At 39.0% G+C, this 21,556-nt stretch overlaps 1 protein-coding gene and 1 non-coding gene across 2 annotated transcripts; both read left to right on the plus strand.

The window, feature by feature from the left end:
* The first annotated feature begins 6 nt into the window (after nucleotides 1-6).
* LOC133240595 (mitochondrial import inner membrane translocase subunit Tim23) lies at nucleotides 7-20,813 on the plus strand. The gene is made up of 7 exons (XM_061405700.1): nucleotides 7-267; nucleotides 2,922-2,980; nucleotides 10,384-10,477; nucleotides 10,698-10,782; nucleotides 13,219-13,277; nucleotides 14,970-15,080; nucleotides 20,311-20,813. Exons 1-7 carry the CDS (start codon nucleotides 162-164, stop codon nucleotides 20,424-20,426), a joined length of 630 nt encoding a protein of 209 aa, XP_061261684.1. The 5' UTR covers nucleotides 7-161; the 3' UTR covers nucleotides 20,427-20,813.
* On the plus strand, nucleotides 12,489-12,688 carry LOC133240812 (small nucleolar RNA SNORA74). The gene has a single exon (XR_009734408.1). It is a non-coding gene; the product is annotated as a small nucleolar RNA SNORA74 (small nucleolar RNA).
* Nucleotides 20,814-21,556: the final 743 nt, after the last annotated feature.

Consider the following 21,556-nt stretch of genomic DNA (forward strand, 5'->3'; position numbering starts at 1 on the left):
CGGAAGTGTGAGGTTTAGCGAGCACCGGCGCCCGGAAGGTCAGTGTGTGAAGGAGCCGGTGCTACGCGGGTCTCCCCGCTGTTACCGAGGAGCGACGGCCGAGCAGACTATCTCGGCCTGAGGCGGCGGGGAGAAGCAGACGGGCAGTTTGCTGCGACACCATGGAGGGCGGCGGGGGTAGTGGCAACAAAACCACTGGGGGGTTGGCCGGCTTTTTCGGAGCCGGCGGAGCAGGCTACTCGCACGCGGATTTGGCTGGAGTCCCGCGTAAGTATCAGGCCTGGTCTGCGAGCATTTCTCACTGGTTCTTGCCACCACCCCACATGTGCGGTGTGTCCTGTTCTCTCTCTCTCTCTCTCTTATTATTATTACTATTGCTGCGGCCGCAAGCTTCAGTACCAGTAGTGGGGCTAGTGTGTCTGCACGGCCGCATTTTCCAACGCTGAACGAGTGTTTGGAGCCGTGGATCCGGAGAAGCTCTCTGTGGCTGACTTGGATCCAGGAGATACTGCATGTTTTTTCCTTTTATATTCAGGCTTCTTGCCTTACCTTTCCTCCCACATATCGAAGCCATAGGTAACTTTTTAACACAAAGTCACATATTCTAAACCACGAAGTAGTAGCCTTCAGAGCAAAACACTCTATAATAATGCATACAGGGGAGAAAGAAATATGCGTCGGGACAAGTGGAGAAACTTGGAGGAGAACTGAACTTTTTTATAGATATGAAAAAGAAGCCAAGAAGGAATCTGGGGAAGGGAAACATTGAAGTTACAGGGTGCCGAGGCACGAACACCCTGCCTGCGCCCTCTCCTAAATACCACGAATGTGTATTCCAGATCTTTGGAACTTTCTAACTGTGGGTATTCACCTGGATGAGTAAAACGTGGACTTAAAGATAGTGGGAAGTTGGTGAAGGCTAAGAGCTTTATAAAACTTTTATCTTGAGACTCTTTCTACTTTTTCTTTAGGTCTTTTATGCTCAAAAACAAAAACGGCTTTTAAAGTTCCTAGTGTCACCTGTGTTAAAACTGAATCTAGAACATAGTCTGCATGTAATAAGGTATAGGACATGGCTAGTTCACGCGCTTCAGAGCGCAAAGGGCCCTGCCTTGATGTGAAAGGCATTCTTACGTTAGGACTTGAAGGCGAATTAAGAGACCAAGGACTAAACACTATTCATTGAGTACTTGAGATGGAGTTTTCTGGGTGCAGGACTGCAGCAGTTATATTTTTTTAAATGACTGATGTTTTCACAGAGCTTCCATTCCATTGAAGTGAGCCAAGTAAGTAGTGGGCCAAGTAAGAAAGTGTTTCAGTTAGTGGTAAGTGTGTAAAGACAAATAGGATTTTAAGATTGGTGATGGGAGCTGCTGCTAAGTTGCTTCAGTCGTGTCCAATTCTGTGTGACCCCATAGATGGCAGCCCACCAAGCTCCCCTGTCACTGGGATTCTCCAGGCAAAAACACTGGAGTGGGTTGCCATTTCCTTCCCCAGATGGGAGCTGAAGCCCTTTAAAAATGGCCTAGGAAAAACTACTCAGGGTTGTTGACATTTGAGCTGTGACCTGAATACCATTCAGATGTCTGAGGGGAGGTAAGTGTTTAAGGAACAGCTGTTAGGCCATTGTGTCTACAATCTACAGGGGAGGTGGTGAGGCTGGAGATACTGAGATTAGAGGGGAAGGAATGGCAGCTAATGAAGTGTTTTATAAGGAGTTTGGACTTAGTTACAAGTGTAAATGGAAGCCATTTAGATTGATTTCCTTTTCTGAAAAAAAATCACTTTAATTACCCTTTAGAAAATGAATTGGAAAGACTGGAGCAAGTAAGGAGTCCAATTAGGTAGTGATTGAACTAGGATGGTAGCAATAAAGATGGTGAGTAACAATTCAAGATAGATACTGGATATAGAACTAATAGGACTTTGAATTGATGAAAAGACCAGAGTCCTGGGTAATGGATAGATTTGAGAACAATCATCTGAGATACAGAGGATCCAAAGATTAAATTTAAAATGTGAGGAAGTTGATTTTTCCTTGATAGATTTTTCTGTCTTCAAAGGTAGTGGAATTCAAGTCTGGCCCTCGGAGAGCCCCCATTTTCCTTTGCCCTGACCCCCATCCTTCTGGTGATGACAGAATTCTCTATTATGTAAATCAACTTTGTCAGCAACTGTTAACACTTAGATCTGAAGGAATTGCCTTAAAATATTTATACACAACACATAACCCCAATGATTTTTTTTTTCCCTTCATGAATTGATTTGTGTCTTGTCATTCTTTGCAATGTGTATAGTCCCTGGTGGCTCAGACAGTGAAGAATCTGCGTGCAATGCAGGAGACCCAGGTTTGATCCCTGGGTCAGGAAGATCCCCTGGAGAAGGGAATGGCACCTCCCTCCAGTATTCTTGCCTGGAGAATTCATGGACAGAGGAGCCTGGCGGGCTACAGTCCATTGTATAACAAATAGACGGACACGACTGAGCAACTAACACACACACACACACAATTATCAGGTATTTTTGTAGTAAAGTCGAAGGAAGTCCCAGGGACGGTGGAGCTTGATGGGCTGCCATCTATGGGGTTGCAGAGTCGGACACGACTGAAGCGACTAAGCAGCAGCAGAAGGAAATCAGCTCTCTAGATGAACTGGGCTGTGCTTCCTGCTACTTCAGTTATTTGGTCCCTGTTACTGCCTGTCCTGATGTGAGAGCCTGAAACACCAGTGCAGGATTGAGGGCGCCAGGAGGAGTCAGCCCCTAAACTGCCAGACGGCAGGAGAAGTAAAGGAAAGTGGGAGAAAAATTTGCGTGCATTGTAGATCAGAATTGCAGAACACATTGAAGAGTCAAGAGCAAAATTAATGCTAAATGAAATAACTAAATTTTTATTGCAATATATTGCTTTGTTTTCTCTCTAGTAACTGGTATGAACCCTCTGTCTCCTTATTTAAATGTGGATCCACGGTATCTCGTACAGGTAAGAATTTTCTTAGTCTGGTGCTCTACGTTAGCATTTAAAAAAACAACTGCAGATACCTTGACTTAATCTGTGATCTGTGCTTCTAGAGGCGTCAAGTCTCTGGCTCTCATTCACCCTTTTTACCCCCACAAACTCCGGATTTGCCTTGCATCTCTTCCTGACATTAGCTGATTAAAGGATTGGGGGTTTGCTTGGTTTTTTGTTTTGGTTTTTCTTTTTTTTTTTAAGGTTGTGATAAAATTAACAGAATTTACCGTCTCTCACTGTACTGTTGAGTGGTTGCATTCCTGATACTGTATAGCTATTACCACCTACCAGTTCCATGCTTTTCATGTTGTAAAGCTGAAACTCTGTACCCATTAAACAGTAACTCCTTTTTCCATCCTCCTCCCAGTTCCTGACAACCACCCTTCTGCTTTCTGTCTTATGATTTTTGAATACTCTGAGTACCTCAAATAAGTGGAATCATACAGTATTTATTTTTGTGTGACTGATTTAGTTCATTTAGCATAATGCCCTCAAGGCTCATATGTATTGTAGCATGTGTCAGAATCTCCTTCCTTTTCAAGGCTGCATAATACCCACTTTGCTTATCCATTCACGTGTCCTATGGACACTTGCATTGCTTCCATGTTTTAGTTGTGGGGAATCGTGCCACTGTGAATTTCGGTGTATAAATACCTTTTCTAGATCCTCATTTCAGTTCTTTTGATTATGTATCCAGAAGTAGAACTGTCCTGTCACATGGCAGTCATATTTTAAATCTTTTGAGAAACGGCTACACTGTTCTCCACTGCAGCTGTATCGTTTACATTCCTACCAACAGTGCACAAGGGCTCCAGTTTCTCCACATCTCACCAACAGTTTTAGTATCTGGAATTTTTTGAGAATCATTACTAAATGACTGTGGAGTGGTGACTTCCTGTAGTTTGATTTTTGCGTCTCCCTGATGATTAGGGATGTTGAGCAACTTTTCATGCACTTACTGGCCGATTGTGTGTCTTTGGAAGAATCTCTGTTCAACTTCTTTGACCAACTTTGAATCAGTTCATTTGATTTAGGTTCTATTTAGGCGTTCTCTGTATATTCTGAGTATTAACCCCTTATAGATATATAACTTGCAAATATTTTCTCCCATTCTGTGGGTTGCTTTTTTCCTCTTGATATTGTCTTTTGGTGCGTAAAAATTACGAAGGCCAATATTTGTGTTTTATCACTTGTTGCCTTTGGTGTCATATCCAAGAAATCATGGCTAAATGTGTTATTACAAAGCTTTTTCCCCAGTGTTTTCTTCTAAGAGTTTTACAGTTTTGGGTCTTCCATTTAAGTCTTTGATCCATTTTGAGTTAATTTTTGTATGTGGTGTTAGGTAAAGATCCAACTTCACTCTTTTTCATATGGCTATCCAGTTTTTATAGTACTGTTTGCTCAAAAGACTGTCTTTTCCCCATGTAATGGCCTTAACATTCTAGCCAAAAATCATTTGACCATATGTGCAAAGGTTGATTTCTGGACTCTCTATTCTGTTCTTTGATCTGCATGTCCGTATGTATGCTAGTACCGCACCAGCATACATTCAAGCTTATTGATGATTGCAGCTTTGGTAAGTTTTGAAATCAGCAGGTTTGAGTTCTTCAGGATTGTTATTCATTTTTCAAGATTGTTTTGAGTCTTTGGAGTTGGTTCAAATTCCGTATGACCTTTGAAATGGGTTCCTCTGTTTCTGCAAAAATGTCAGTTCCTGTTTTGATAGGAATTATTGAATTTGTAGATTGTTTTGGGTAATATTGACATCTTAGCAATATTAAGGCTGATTCATAAATATGGGATATGTTTTCATTTCTTTCTGTCTTTTTAAATTACTTCCAGCAAGTTTTACAGCTTTCCTTGTACAAGACTTTTACCTCCTTGGTTAAATTAATTCCTAAGTGTTTTTATTGTTTTTGATTCTGTTGTAAGTGGAAGTGTTTTCATGATCTCCTTCTCGGGTGGTTTATTGTTTGTAGACACGCATCTGCTCTTTTGTTGACTTTGTATCCTGTTACTTTGCTGAATTTATTTATTAGTTATAACAGGGTTTTGTGCAGTCTTTAGAATTTTCTAACATATAAGATCATCTATGAAAAAAACTTTTACTTCTTTCTTTCTAATTTGGGTGCCTTTTCATTCTTCTTTCCTAATTGCTCTGGCTAGAAATCCTAATACTGTGTTGAATAGAAGTGACCAAAAAAAAAAAGAGCATCTTTGCCTTGTTCCCGTGCATTAGAGGAAGACCTTTCAGTCTGTCACCGTTGGGTGTGGCATTTGCTGTGAGTTTTTCATGTATGCCTTTTATTATGTTGGGGTAGTTTCCTTTTATTCCTAGTTTGTTGAGGTTTTGTCCTGAAAGTATGTTGGATTTTGTGGAGTATTATTTCTGCATCAGTTGAGATGGTCGTGGGCTTTCCCCCTTCATTCTGTTAATGTGGTTTATTCCACTGATGAGTTTTCATTTGTTAGGACATCCTGCATCCCAGGAATAAGTGCCACGTGGTCATGATGTGTAGCCCTTTGAATATGCTGCTGGCTTTGGTTTCCTAGAATTTAGTTTTAAGATTTTGCATCAGTGTTCATAGGCGATTTTGGTCTGTAGTTTTTTGTAGTGTCTTTGTCTGGCTTTGGTATGATCATACTTGCCTCACACACAGAGTCATGAAATGTTCCAAGTATTTCCTGCACTTCAGGTTTTTGGAAAAGTTTGAGGATTGGTGTTAGGGTTTTGGAGTTTTTTGTTTTTTTCCATCTGCACTCCACGGCTTCCCCGTCCGGAGATTGAACCCAGCCCGTGGCAGTGAAAGTCTGGAATCCTAACCACTAGGCCACCAGGGAACCCCTGGACTGGGGGTTAGTTCTTTAAATGTTTGATAAAACATAACCAGTGAAGCCATCAGGTCCAGGGTTTTTCTTTGTTGTGAGATTTTTTTTTTTTAATTAGTGATTCAGTCTTCTTACTCGTCTCGTTTTTTTCTGTTTCTTGGTGAGTTTTGTATTTCTAGGAATTTGTACATTTCATCAAGGACATTCAGTTTGTTGGCATACAGTTGTTAGTTTCTTATAATCCTTTTAAATTCTTTAGAATCAGTAGTGATATCCTCACATTCATTTCTGATTTCAGTAATTTATTTCATTCATCTCTGCTCTAATCTTTTATTATGGGGTCTTCCCTGATGGCTCAGCAGTAGAGAATCTGCCTGGCAGTGCAAGAGATGCGAGTCCAATCCCTGGGTTAGGAAGATCCCCTGGAGAAGGAAATGGCAATCCACTCCAGTATTCTTGCCTGGGAAATCCAAGGACAGAGGAGCCTGGTGGGCCAAAGTCCATAGGATCACAAAGGTTCGGACGTGACTGAGTGACTGACACTTTGCTTAATGTATTTTGATGGTCTGTTACTAGATAAGTAAATGTTTATAATTGTATTTTCTTGCTGTGTTGAAACTTTATTGATGTAATATCATTCTTTGTTTCTTACAAACTTTTTATTTTCTAATTGTAATACAGCCACCCTGCTCTTTTGGTTGTTATTTGCAAGGAATATCTTTTTCCATCCTTTCACTTTCAATCTTTTTGTGTCTTTGGAAGTAAAGTGAATCTGTTGTAGGCGCCATATGTATAAATGGATCACATTTCTGAGTGCATTGCGCTAATCTCTGTCTTTTGTCTAGAGAGTTGAATACACTTTAAAGTGGTTACTGCTAAGGAGAGATTTTTGGTGTTTTGCTCTTCATTTTCTGTAACCTAACTTTTTTGTCTCTCCTTTCTTACATTAATAACTTCTTTTGTGTTTGATTTTTTTGTAGGGAATTGTTTAAATTCCTGTCTCATAACCTTTTTTTTAGTATACTCTATAGCAGTTTTCTAAAGTTATAGCACTAATTAGAACTTATACCAGTTTAACTTCACTAACATACAAAAACACTGCTCCTTTACCAACTGTCCCTGCCCCTCAATCGTTGATGTCACAGAATCGTATCTTTATACATCATGTGCTTAAAAACATGGTCTAATAACTCTTTTAAATCCTTTACAATTTTAAGTTACGCAGAAATACAAAGGTGGAGTCCAGAGCACGCCTACAGTAGTGCTTTCTAACTGTCCGTCTCTTTGCTGTATCACACTCTGCCCTTCATCGGGCCCTGAGCTCCTGCCTGCGTCCTCTCGGCGTACTTGGCTGGACTCCCTTCATCGTGTCTTGCAGGGCAGGTCCAGTGGTCACAAACTCGCTCAGCTTTTATTTTTCTGGGAATTTTTAATATCTCCTTTATTTTTGAAGGACAGGTTTATATATCAGCCCACTTGCTAGTGGCCTCCAAAGTTTCTCTTGAGAAACTGACTGATCATCTTATTGAGGATCCTTATATGTAAGTTGCTTCTCTCCTGCTACATTCAAGAATCTCTCTCTGTAGCTTTCAAAACTTTTGATTTTAATACATCCCAGTACGGGTCTCTTTGGATGTATCTTACTTGGTGTTTATTGAGTTTCTTGAATGTTCACTTGCATCTCTTTTATCAAATTTGGAAGTTTTCGGCCATTGTTTCTTCAAACATTCTCCTTCTGTGACTCTCACAGTCTGTATTTTCGTCTGCTTTGTGATATCACACAGATCCTTTAGGCTCTCTTCACTTCTATCCAGTTATATTTCCTCCTGATCCTAAGACTCAATAATTTCTATTGTTTTATAGTTGGGGATTGTCTATTCTACCTGCTCAAATCTTTGAATCCATTTAGTGAATTTACCAGCTGCTGTACTTTTCAGTTTCAGAACTTACTTTGGGTTTCTTTCTAGGTTTTCTTTCTGTTTCCCTTTTGTTCATACATTGTCTTGACTTTCTCCACATCTGCCTTAGGTCTTGGAGCATCTTTATGACGATCATTTTAGAGTCACTTAGATCTGGCTTTCCTTTTAAAGCCTGCTCAGTCTACTCTCAGGTGTTTTTTAGGGACATTTCTGTTGATTTTTTTTTTTTTTCCATTGAATGGCCCATACTTTGCTATTATTGCTTTGTATGCCTTGTGATTTTTTGTTGTTGTTGAAAACCAGACATTTCTAATAATGTGGTTAAGTCTGGAGATCAGACTCTCCTGCCTTCCCTGAGGGTTGCCTTTATTTGGTTATTGTTTGGGTTTTAATCATACAGGCTGCCTTTGTGTTGAGGGCCAGCCTGGAGTATAAGCTTAAGCTCTTCTCAGTCCTTTTCAGAGCCTACACTTTTTTCCTGGACGTGTGTTGTCTCTTTCTGATTTTTCCTTTGGATAAAATTGCTTTTGAATGTTCTAGTCTTTAACGTCTAGTTCATGAAGGAGCAAACAGTAAGAGGAGCAGCTCCCAGCTTTTCCTCAAAACCCTGGGAGTAAGAGGGGTCGGGAGGGTACATCAGCAGTGACTGCTTGCTTCGTGTATGTACTTGGCGACCAGGACCAGAGACCAGAGCACCGATTAAGATTTACATGTAAAGCAGCAAGTAATTAGCTTTTGAACCCCATAAAAATATTGTGTGAGAAGTTACAAAATTATAAGAGATCATTAACGTGGGAATCTTTTTAATCTTAAACCAAATCAGTACATCTGAAAAAAAGTTCTTTACTACCTGAGTTTATTTTATTAGATCAGGTTATTGTTATTCAAAAGCCTATGGAAATAAGAGTGGTCCGATGAATACAAACATTTGAAATTAGGGATTATACATTTTAAGGTTTATATTAGCCTCAGTTTTTTGTTGTTTGTTTTTGTGGGGTTTTGATTTTTTGTTTGGGTTTTTTTTTTTCTTTTGGAGAAGTTGCTGATTCAATACAAATAAAGTTGCAAAAAAAGAAAAACTCAGTTTACAACATTAAAAGGGCTTCCCAGGTGGCACTAAGGGTAAAGAACCCACCTGCCAATTCAGGACACGCCAGAGGGTTAGGAAGATCCCCTGGAGGAGGGCATGGCAACCGACTCCAGTATTCTTGCCTGGAGAATGCCACAGACAGAGGAGCCTGGCTGGCTACAGTCCATGGGTCGCAGAGAGTCAGACATGACTGAGCTACTTAACGCGCACACACACAGCATCAAAGAGTGATTGTTAGGTGTGTCAGGAATGCAGGGTTGACGCATTACCTGAAGAGTGAGTCAGTCACGCCGTGCACTTGCACCTGCTGATGTCGATTATGACCATCTTTTTTTTTTCCCCCATTTGTATTAGGATCCATTTCTGGATCATAAATAATTATCATATTGTTTACCTCATCATGTTAAATATAGCATTCCTAAAAACCTTAAACAAGAAGCACAATTTAAAACTAAGTCATTACTTGAAAAGTCAGGAAGCACTCAGAATTTACAAATATATGTTTAATATATTTAGACATAGAATCTATTCAGGTTTGCTTATCCTTTCTCAGCAGACCATTTCTGTGTGATGAGAGGATATGCGCTTATTTATTTGTACAATTTCTGGTAAGAATTTATGCACAAGCCATCAGAGCTAGTGCAGAGGCAGTTTTCCTCACCGTGAACGCATTTAGCAAAGGCCAGTGTTTGCCAAAGCGATGTTTATTTGTTAGCATTTTTTGTTAAGGGTGTGTGCTATGGTTCAGAAGCTTATTTTAGCTATTTTTATATGAAAAGCTTGGCAGAAATGTAAATGTATTTGTTCTTCATAAAAGTATTAATTGCAAAATCAATCCTGTTGTGCTCTTACAGTGATGCTTCTCAACCTAGGATTCTTGCGTGATCTTCAGGGCAGGGAGCTCATACCAAGTTTTGTGTATGCATTTACCTGAAGTAGGGTAGCTTTCCTTCTAGTAGCTTTCCGAGATTATAAAGGAATATATGCGCTCCAAACAGTTAAGAACTGTTAAAGTGGTGTTTTTCCCTTGTGTAAGTGATCCAGTCTATTGTACTTCTCTAGTTTCTGCTCATTTTTTATGATCATTTCGTCTTACATATAGTAAAATGGTGGTTGATAAATAGTATTCATAGCTGCAGAATGAGTTATTTTCTCCTTCCAGACTGGTTTTTTGTTACCTCTCATAGCTTTCAGTTTGCCTTTCTATAGAGATGGCACTCTTAAATTGTCAAATTTATCATGAAGGCAAATTACGTATAATCTATCAAACTTACATTGAGAAGCTAAATTCTGAGCAAGAATTTCTCCTAAGAACTAATGAGCATAACTGTATATGTTATGTATTTCATTTCACTTTGGTTTATATGTTGCTTTTGTTGCAGAAAGTTTTATCTTTGTTTGACGAAGTATAGTGGAGTTTTACTTAATTTACGTTTTACGTTCTGTGAAAAACTCCTTTGAAAAATTAAACACTTTGCAAGTATAATACGTGTGTTGAGGGGAGCTGAACTTGATTTTCATTATTATCCCTGTAGGATACAGATGAGTTTATTTTACCAACTGGAGCTAATAAAACCCGGGGCAGATTTGAACTGGCCTTCTTTACCATTGGAGGATGTTGTATGACAGGTTGGTATTTATATGTGGTTTTTAAGTGAAGTGTCCTAAATCCAGGTAGTCAAAAGTGCTTAAAATCCAAGGCAATTAAAATAATAGCTTCAGGGTGGTTTTTTAAAAAAAATCATTATTTACATTTTTTCTTATTAAATAAAAATGAAAAAGAACCAAGTATAATTGCTCTTTAATATAAAGCTGATTATTTGAATGAATTATTACTGTGATTTGCCAGGGGCTGCATTTGGGGCAATGAATGGTCTACGGCTAGGATTGAAGGAAACCCAGAACATGGCCTGGTCCAAACCAAGAAACGTACAGTAAGTCTCATGTAACGACACACTGATGCTTGAGTATTAATCTCTACTTTGTTGGCTTGATGAGCACAACCTTGAGATTACAATATTTAGAGTACTGTATAATTTTTGGTCAATTTTTTTGCTGGTGTTTTCCCTTTATTCATTATAAAAGGAATTTAGGAATCAAGTTGCTGTGTCTAAGCTTTTAGGAGTGATTTTTGAATCCGTGTCCATCAGCTGGGGCTATTCCAACCTAACTTCTCAGCTACACCTGTTCTATTTCGCAGGCCTATATTACATGCTTTTCAAATTGTTGAATTACTAGTACATTATTTGGATTGTTCAGGGCTGTGCAAAACCATAGGACGTGGTAAGTGAAGAAATAAGAAGCACATAAGAGTAATTACTAAATCTACTGTCATTTGATTGAATTTCTCATTGACTTCATCCTCCATTTCTGAAATGCAAAGGTGCAGAAAATTTCCATGAAATTCCTAGAACTTACAGATGGTTCTGAAAGGAGTAAGATAGTCTTATCTTAGGAAACTGAAGTTTGTAGAGAAGGGAAAGTGCAAATAAAAAAGTCAGAAAGTGTACATAATGTGTATCTTCACCCTGCTTAAGAAATAAACATGACCAGTTCCTTTTGCTGTTCCTTAAATAATATGTTGTTTAGCTTTTTTAAAAAAGCGTATTTTATGCTTCATATGAGCGGAAGGACACAGTATGTGTTTTTCTGTGTCTTTCTTTAAGCTCCATGTTCCTTAGCCAGCAGATGGCAGCAGGTGTGTTAGAATTAGGTCTTGGGAACCTGAAGGCCTGTCAAACTTTTCACCTTCCTGTTACTCTGTGGATCACTGCCCTTGCTTTACAAGCTCAGATCCTTGAATATTTTTGTATTTATATTCGTAATATTCAGTCTTTAGTCCAGTTTTGTTTTGTTTTTACTTTTTGTATTATGGATAGTTTTGAATATATACAAAAGTAAGCAAAATAGTACAGTGAACAGCTATGAACCATAACCCAAGTTCAACAGCCATTAACCAGCAGGACCAATTGTGTCCCATCTCTTTCTTCCCTCCCATATTATTTTGAAACAAATCCCCAGCATCATATTATTAAATAACAATTGCAAGGTCTCTTAGAAAAGATAACCTTTGTTTCTTAAAACCATCATAGTTATTAAATTTTTGAGAGAGTTGAATTAGTTTGCTTTTTTAAAGTCAGATTTTTAACATCTTATACATCATTTTCTTTTATATACTCATTCTGATTTTTTTAGACAGAGATCGCATTTAAAACATGGAAAGATAATCAGGTTTCAGGCCAGAAAAGATCTATATAGTTTCAAAGCCCAGATTCATTACTTATTGGGATCTTGGGTAAGTTTCCCTCTTTCTGCCTTTAACCTGTTGAGAGATGATTACAATGAGAAGTAAGTAAGGACCCAGTAAATGAAAGTATGTTGCCCAATCATGTTCCAAAGAACTTGGCCACTTTGCAGTGCCAGCAGCAATACAGAATGAAAATTCGTAGTTTAGAAGCTTGTCACAAAGGAAAATTAAGTGCTAACTTAACATATTAGTAAACATGTAGCAGTTAACTAACAATATTTGTAATCATTACTAATTTTTTAAATAACCCTTTAGAAGTAATACAAAGTTTTGTTATTATTGAGCATTAATGTAAATGGGTTCTTTACTGCTTGTTACTGTAATTCCGTGGTTCCCAGCAGTAGTCAGCTGCCGGGACAGCCATTCCTGTGACAGCGTTACACTGCTGGGAGAGGAACGCTCTGCCCTCTCCTCCAGTTGCCTTCGCCGCTGTTCTGGTGGCGTCCGGTGCTGGTGAGGGCAGGGCTGTGCTCCCCTGAGAGTGTGCTAAGCGCGCACCCTGGCTGCTTAGTGCTGGTGTGGGAGCAGACACAGAGCGCTTTCTTCAGGTTTCTAATGAGGTGGCTTTTTCCTTCTCTGAGTATCTGTCTTTTATTTTGCTTTGTATTCCATAGTATTCCACACTTTGATTCTTCTTAATATTCTAAGAATGTACTACCCGCCACACAAACCCTAAGAAACTAATTATAAGCTAGCTCGTCTGTTATAATGTCTTTTTCTTTTTAACATAGATCGGTTTCTGTAAACTTTTTTGTAAAATACATTCCGGGATATCATTCAGACCTTTTATATATTTAATAATTTTATGTATTTAGTAATTAGAATTTTCTTTACACATTGCCCTAAAACATTGGGAGTTTTTAGCCTAACCTTCATTTATGTAAAGTAAAAGCAATCCTTATTGAATTCTAAGGAGGTGTTAAGTTTTAAAATTAAAAAAGTAAAATTAAGAAAACTTTGGATATTGTGTTTATATATTTAAAATTGATGCTATATGGTTTTTCTAAATACTAAAGAAATAACTGGTTCTAAACACAGATTCTTTCTCTTTCTGCCCTGGTAGGATCTTGAACATGGTGACTAGGCAAGGGGCACTTTGGGCTAATACCCTAGGTTCTCTGGGTAAGTAGATAGCTCACTTTATAATAAATCATCATCATTACAAAGAAAGAATGTACATGTATCATGAACAATTTGATGAACTAAAATTCTGGTGCTGGGATGTTCATAATTATGTTTAAATCCACTCTGGTGAGTAGTGTAAATACTACTTAGGAAAAGATCATAAACTATTGATATATAGCAAAATACTGCCATGTACTAATACCATTCTGAATATACTCTTTGCTAAATATTTTAAACACTACATACTCTCCTATCCCATCAAGACACCAAATAAAATCATATTTTAACTCAGTGAAATCCAGATAGTTTAGCGCCAAGGCAAATATTTTTGTGTGTTAGGAAAAGTTCAAGGTTCTATCGTAGATATGAGGAGGAATCCAGCCCTCCTGATATGTTTTCCTAATAGCCCATTCATCATCCTGTTTACCTAATGAGATTTCTCAGACTAATTGCCTGAGTTGCAACAGGGCCTTTGTAGATATTGGAAATACTTGCAGTTCTAAGGAAGCTATAATTTAGTAGCACTTAGGAACAAATGCTTTCATACTGTAGTGTTTATGAATGATTGACTCTTGAAATTATTCGTGACTCATATAAGAAGCTCACATATGGCACTTATGCCCTCAACCAAAGTTTTCTGTATCTGAAAGTCTTTTAACTGGTGGCAGATTAAGTAAGAGAATGTAGGTAGCTTATCAAACGATAAGAAAAGCCTCTTGTGTGACAGAGGTCCTGGCCTTGTCACAGGCTTTGGAAGCAGTTTGCATTTGGGATCCTAGTAAATGGCTACTTCCATGTGCTGCTTGTGCCCCCAAAGCCCCCGCCCTCGCAGCCGCCCTCCTTTGTACCGGTGCTTGGGAGACTGCTTGCATACCTTGAGTGAGCCCCTGGACGTGCTCAGTTTAGTTAACGTTGCAGAAATCGATTCTGAGCAAGCTGGAATGGTCAGTTACCCTGGATGCTTTCCTTATAATGTGATCAGTTATGATGTTTTGCTCAAGTTTAGTTTCAGTTAAATAAATTGAAACTGGAAAAAGAGCTTTTGTAGAAGTATAAAAACTTACAGCAGAGGAGTTGTGAGGCCAACAAGTTTGCTGTAATACTGAGAAAGGGCAGGAGAAGAGGTAATGCATTCATGGCTATTTGGTCTTTAGAGGCGTAACAGAATGGCGATTTAGGGGAAACGCTTGTTAAACTAAATAGTGCTATTGTTAGAGTTTTCACATGTGCAGAAACTAAATCTCAATTGTCTTGAAGTCGTATTTTTCTTAGAAATGCATGTGTTTTGCTTTTGTTTCTAAATTCTAAGTACAGCTGTTAACAAATAAATGGAAGTGAAAAAGATATTCTTCCTGGGTCTCCGCAGTGTTACTTGGCATAAATAGCTAATAAATTTCTTTTCTTCCCAAACATTTTCTTTGCCTATCATGTGCCTGCTCTACATGTTAGTGAACGAGCTCTTCCTGCATTTTGAGTGCATAGTATTCTGTTATGTGGACAGTCTCTCTGAATCAGTCTCCTTTTGAAAGTCATTTGATTTGTTGCTAGGCGTTCGTTATTACAAACAGCGCTCCAGTGATCACTGTTTACATGTCTCATGATGTCTGGAGAATGCGTTTATCTGAATACGATTGCCATACTGACTTTCAGTTCACTTTTTATTCCTGATCAGCTCCATTTCCCTTGTAGCTTTGCTTTATAGTGCATTTGGTGTCATCATTGAGAAAACAAGAGGCGCAGAAGATGACCTTAACACAGTAGCAGCTGGAACCATGACAGGCATGTTGTATAAATGTACAGGTAGGTACCACTAAATGGTGAAATCGTCTCTCAATATAGTTGCAGTATGCTTTTTGGCCATACTGTAGTTTTTAAAAGAATTTTTTTTTGGTAGTATAGTGTTCTTTGATATCTCACGGTTTGTGATTTTATTTTTTAATTTTCATAAAATACACATAAAATTGACCATCCAAACTATTTAAATGTACAGTTCAATTATGTTAAGTCTGTTAGCATTATTATGCAACTCCAGAACTTCTCTTCGTCTTATAAAACTGAAACTCTGCCCACTAAACAGCAACTCTGTCTTTCCCCCTTCTGCAGCCCCTGGCAACCACCAGTCTACTTCTGTCTGTGAATTTGATTCCTTGAGGTCCCTCATAGAAGTGGAGTGTTTTTCTTTTAGTGACTGGCTTATTTCATTTAGCATAACGTTCTCAACAGTACAGCATGTATCAGAATGTCCTTCCTTTTTAAGGCTGAATAACTCCATCCTACATGTACACCACATTGTCATTCATCTGTCAGTGGACACTTGGGCTGCTTCTGCCTTTGGCTACGGTGCATGATGCTGTTATGAACAGGGGATGAGTAAATCCTAAGAGTTGAATCAAAATTACTTGGATGAAGATCAAATATCAGATTGTCCCTTAAGATGGAAAAGAGATGAACATGTGCTGAGTTATGGTTCTATTCTCAGTAGTAACCACTTAATATATAACTTGTTAAACTGTGAAGTGATAATCACACACCCCAGTTCACAGATGAGCACATTGTTGAGATGTTCTTTTTCGGAAGATCATAAAGCTAGTGACAGCCCCGGGTCTCTCTCACATTCCCGCTTTCGCCTGCATTTACACCATAACTGTACGCCATACCTGCCTGTTTGTGTTCTGTACTCAAGCCTCTGGAAAGTCCTTTTGTTTGATTGCTTTATTATGCTTCAGACACTAAGTAATTTTTGTTCTTATGTAATTCCTCCATCACAAACATCAAGTAGCATTTTTTGCCTCATTTTTACATTTTTTGCCTCATTTTTACTAGAAATGAGAGAGAAGTCTCTCTTACAGGATTATAAAATCTAAAATTTTATGGTATATCTGAGAGCAAGAGGCTTTTTTAATATTGAAAATGGATAACATTTGGAATTACATCCCTAAGAACTCATAAGACTTGCAACACGTGCGTGTTCTTACACACATCAACAGAGCTCCTGGGTACAGTAAGACAGTAAACATCTTTTATATACATGAAAACATGGGCATAGAAAAACCTTGTTAAAAACCTGAAAATACTTTCACACTGAAAATCTTTGGGGTCAGACAAAGGAGTTTAAAACCTTAATTGGCACCACAGGGGTGGCACTCAGCCAGCAAGTGTTTAATCAGCCCAAACTGTGTTTATGAAAGATCAAAGTAAAATTTAAGGAACAGGAGATTTCGCACAAAAATCTGGAAATTTTAGCTTCTTTTGCAAAAATGGAAGACACAGGCCTCATGTTGTATATGGTCGCAAACGGCAGGAGCTGAGTTGGGGAGCTGCTACCCCAGTGGGTGGACACTGAAGCTCCAGCTCAGTGCTCACCAGTCCCTGTTTTCTTACTCAGCGTCAGCCATTACAGCATTTCCTGTGTTGGGGGCAGCCTTAAGTATAAGAATGGACTGAATTACCACCTCGTTTAAGACACATTACACATATTTTAAAGATACAAAGGGGAAGGCTGAATACTTGGGATTATCACAGGAAAAAAAATGAGAACCTAGTTTTCTGTGTCCAGGACTTCCTTGCAGGAATAGCATCTTTAACCCAGCCTGGGACATCTCCAACATAAATTATGGAAAAGAATGCTCATGGCTCAGAAGAGAAAAAGCAAAAATATTAATTCTTTGTCAGGTGACAAGTAGGTTTCATTTTTTCAGATTTCAGTTTCCATTGCAATGTGGAACACAGGAGAGGTAAGTAATCTGCTGACCCAGAATCCCAACATTGGTTCCTAGTTCCTGGCTGCCTAGTTTAACTCAGCACATCAAAATTGCTGACAGAGGCAAAGCAGTGTCTTGTATTGATTTCTGGTTTAGACTCCACTTAAGACAAAGCACAGAATTTTGTGTGGCAGGAATTTATTTAAAAACTCCCAGATTCAAGGATTTGGAAAACAGTTTAGGTACTTCTTTAGTCTAGAGTCAGCCTAAACCATTAAGGAAAGAAGATGGATGATGGTAGCCCAGTGTCAGTATACTTAATGCTACTGAAGTGTACACTTAATAATGGTAAATTTTATGGTATGTGTATTTTATCACATTTTTAAAGAGAATTTTTTAAAAACAAGTTAAATAGTGCAGAAATTTGTTGAATTTGTAAGCTGTCTCAGTGTGTAGGTAAGGCCGTTCCTCTAAAACAAGGGCAACAGACTCCTGCTGGCCAGATGCCTGTCTCTTCACAGTTTGCAGACTAAGAATGTATTTTACATTTTAAAATAGTTAACATTTTACATGGTTATATAAGTATCTACAATATGTAGGATCGAAACAGCAAGATAAACATTCTTTAGAAACATGCAGGTAAAAAGTGGAGTTATTTTCTAGCCATTTCAAGAAAAATGTGCCGACCCCTGTGCTAAAGTAATTGTCAGTTCAGTGTGTTAGCTCTGCCAGTAATCAGCTCTATACCAAATAAACTAGGCACTTAAATATCCTGGGCCTCATTTCCCAGGTTTAGAAGAGATGACATTTGCCCTTTTTGGAAGAATTGTATACGGATCCAAAAGATAGAAGATAAAATTGTGACACATAAGCCTCATGTTTGTTTTGCTTAATAGAGATTACCCATTGGCCTCGTTTGGTTCACTGTGCTCAGAGCAAGTGTATTTGCTAATCAGCTTCCTGTACTTAGTTGGCCAAAGGTTGTTTTGTTACAGAAAGCCTAAAGCCAAGGCTTTTAAACTCTTTAACAGATCAACCAGCTGGAAAACCCTGACATTATTGGAAAGAGTTAAAACTAAAACGTAATAAAAGGCTACCCTTGAGTCAGGCTTCCCTGGTGGCTCAGCTGGTAAAGAATTCTCCTGCAGCGCAGGAGACCTAGGTTCAATCCCTGGGTTGGGAAGATCCCCTGGAGAAGGGAAAGGGTACCCACTCCAGTATTCTGGCCTGGAGAATTCCATGGGACTTTATAGTCCACAGGGTCGCAAAGAGTTGGACATGACTGAGCAACTTTCACTTTCCCTGAGTCAGGATTACTGTGATTATTAGTAAATCATACACTGCCTGTTTGGTATCTTCTTGCTAGAAACAGTTGCTCAGTTGTGCTAGAAACAATTTTTTCTTAGCCTTCAGAGAAGGCTAGTACAAAAGGCTAGTGCAAAACGATGATATTTTGTACTAAAGTTGTTTCATTTTGGTATGAAAGTAGAAGGCATTCTAGGGGATAAATTGTTGAGACACTTAATATGCCACTGATGTCCCAAAGTTCTTAAATCTTTATTGTTTACAGTTTACACTGGAGAGTCTTCTGTTTTTGTAACCTGCTTAAAGAACATTCATTACACTCAAAAAGTTTAGCTCTAATAACTGAACCATAGTGATGCTGTTCCAGATGGCATTTATTTTTCCTGGGTTTCATAGCTTATTTTTTCCATTTCTAGAAATTTGGTCTAAAGTTCATTGTCAGCCCATTTTTCAGCCACATTGAATACAGTTGCAAATTCAACTATCATGCCTAATCTTAAGTGTGGCAAAATACAGAGAGATAAGATAGACTTGAAGGAGATATCTCCCATTTTCTGTGATTAATTTTTACGTTTTTCATCCCCCTTCCTACATATTTGATGGCTGTTTATAGGTGATGCCTGCAGTTTCTGTTTGAGAGAGATAATTAGGGTACTTCAGAGTTGAAGCCTAAGCCAGTCAGCTATCTAAAGTCTTCAGGCTAGAGAGTCTCCTAGAGGGAGGAACCCTTTAGTCTATCACCTGAAGCCATCTGGCAGGACGTGCATTGCAGAAATGGTTGGTCTGAAGTGTTCTAACTCAGCAGCATCACTGAATTTCATGGAATGCATTGGAGTGTAGCTAAAGGGCTTCTAATAAGGTATATCTTAACCATTGGACCTCTGCTTTCCTAACACATGACTTGCAGCAAATACTCCATAGATAAATACAGACTACCTGAAGTTTGTTATCCCTACTTATTTGTGAAACTGTTAAGAGAACATCAAGTATTTCTTAAAAGCTTCTTTTACTAGATTTGGTGACTTTTTAGGTAACTGGTTGAAACATTGTTTTTGCATTTCAAATGAAATACCTATTCCATAATCTTTTTCCACGTGAAAAAATTCTTTTGTTAAGCAAAAATAGTTCAGTCTAATCCTAATCCTGGAATGTTTTTCAACTAGACGATGCCTGGAGCTTCCCAGGTGGCTCAGTGGTAAACAATCTGCCTGCCAAGCAGGAGGCACAGGTTTATCTGTGGGTCAGGAAGAGCCCCTGGAGAAGGAAACGGCAACCCACTCCAGTATTCTTGCCTGGAGAATCCCATGGACAGAGGAGCCTGGCGGGCTGCAGTCCTTGTGGTCGCAGCAGAGTCAGACACGACTGAGTGACTGAACGATAACATGCTCGTGCTAAGTTACGTCTTTGCTCGTTAGTGGGAGATTTTCTGAAGCATCAGAATAGGGACAGGTAATGGGAGAGTTGGTGCTTCATCAGCACCCAACTCAGAACTTGATCACAGCCATCTTATCTCCCACCACTGTCCTGAGTCTTCAAAGTTAGTATTTAGAGGACCTGTGCAGAGTCTGAAGCCTGTTAATACTGTTTCCAAAGAGGGCATCGCCTTGTTTACATACCGCCCTGAATCAGGTGACCGTGCCGGTGAAGTTCTAAAAAGTAGGACTAGCAGGGAATTACTGATCTGCTTGGGGTTTCAATAAGAAGCATAAGGTCTTGTCCAAAAATGTCCTGGGATCAAGTCAGATTGAGAAAAGTCAAAAAACCTTGCTGATAACTGTGAAATTAAAAGTGAAAAAAGGTTGTTACTATGGATACATAGTTTACATATAAGCAGGTGATTTAGGGGGAATCTGTTTCTACTGAATTTCAGTCTTGGTTTATTATTTTCAGACCTTATTCTCCTGCTTGGGACGAAATCTTCATAAATACGAAGAGTGCGTCTCAGCTTTACGAACCTCTGTCGCCCTCTGATGGGACAGTGTGCAGCACAAGTCTGTAACGGTATTTTCTCTTTCCTCTCCCAGGTGGTCTTCGAGGGGCAGCACGAGGTGGTCTAGCAGGACTGACACTTACAGGCCTCTATGCTCTATATAATAACTGGGAGCACATGAAAGGCTCTGTGCTCCAACAGTCACTCTGAAGATTCTGCTAGTTTACAAACGGAGGACACTTTAGTAGTCACCCTGATCAATTTATAAGTCAGTCTGAAGGCATTTACTCTTTTATCTACAACTCATTTGAAAAACTAGAGATTCCAGCTTGCTGTGATGAAGATCATGGATGGTTGACCAGGACTGGCACTCCTTCCAGCCATTACTGAGTTGAAGACAAAACACCCTTTGGCGGCTGAGTAATGTGGTTCTCTTAAGAAGATCTCGCACCTGTTTTTGCTCCTACCCACTTCTGGAAAACCACCTAATCCCAGAATTCAGGTCTGCTTGTCAATAGTGTATCGGCCACATTTGTTCATTTAATGGTCCAAGACTGTAATATTGCTCTGTATTCCCAATAAAGGGTGAAAATAGAACTGAAGTCCTTACTCCAACATTAACATAATGGGTGTTTCTCCAAAGTCGCTCTTGACTTATCTCTGCTCCCACAGGGCAAAGGATGTTTCATGTTTGTGATGAAGTGAAGGGCTACTGGCAGCATTAGCAACTAGGTTAAAATTTTTCTCCAACAGAGTTGACACTAAACCACCTCCAGGTGTTTCAGGCTATTACACCACTAGTGTCCTGTGCCAGAGCAGCATTGACTCAGCCTCGCGGGGACGCCGGGAGAGACGGCACAGACTCAAGCTGAGAGTTTCTGAGGAAGCCCTGGGAAAGCTAAGGGAAGGAAGGATTAACTCAGCCTCACGGGGACGCCGGGAGAGACGGCACAGACACAAGCTGAGAGTTTCTGAGGAAGCCCTGGGAAAGCTAAAGGAAGGAAGGACAAGTTACTTGATTTCTGAGTTTGTTTTCTCATTATGAAATGAAATTAATCAAATAATGCACTCTAGGTTACATATATACATAATAAATAACTGGTGGTTATTATGATTACAGAGAAAGTAAAGTAGGGCCTTTTTGAACGCATCTGGTTAGGAATTTGGCAGAAAAGCAGTGGACAACAGCGGATAGTAATAACATACCTATTTGCTAATTCAGGAGTAATAAAACAGCATTTTATTTTAAGTGAATATAAGAACTTTTTATGTTCAAGTGTTTCTCAGCTGTACTTGTAACCCAAGGATACCACATTCATATAATTTTGTGACAAGGTATT

This window comes from Bos javanicus, chromosome 28, assembly GCF_032452875.1.
Source record: "Bos javanicus breed banteng chromosome 28, ARS-OSU_banteng_1.0, whole genome shotgun sequence".
Classification (NCBI taxonomy): domain Eukaryota; kingdom Metazoa; phylum Chordata; class Mammalia; order Artiodactyla; family Bovidae; genus Bos; species Bos javanicus.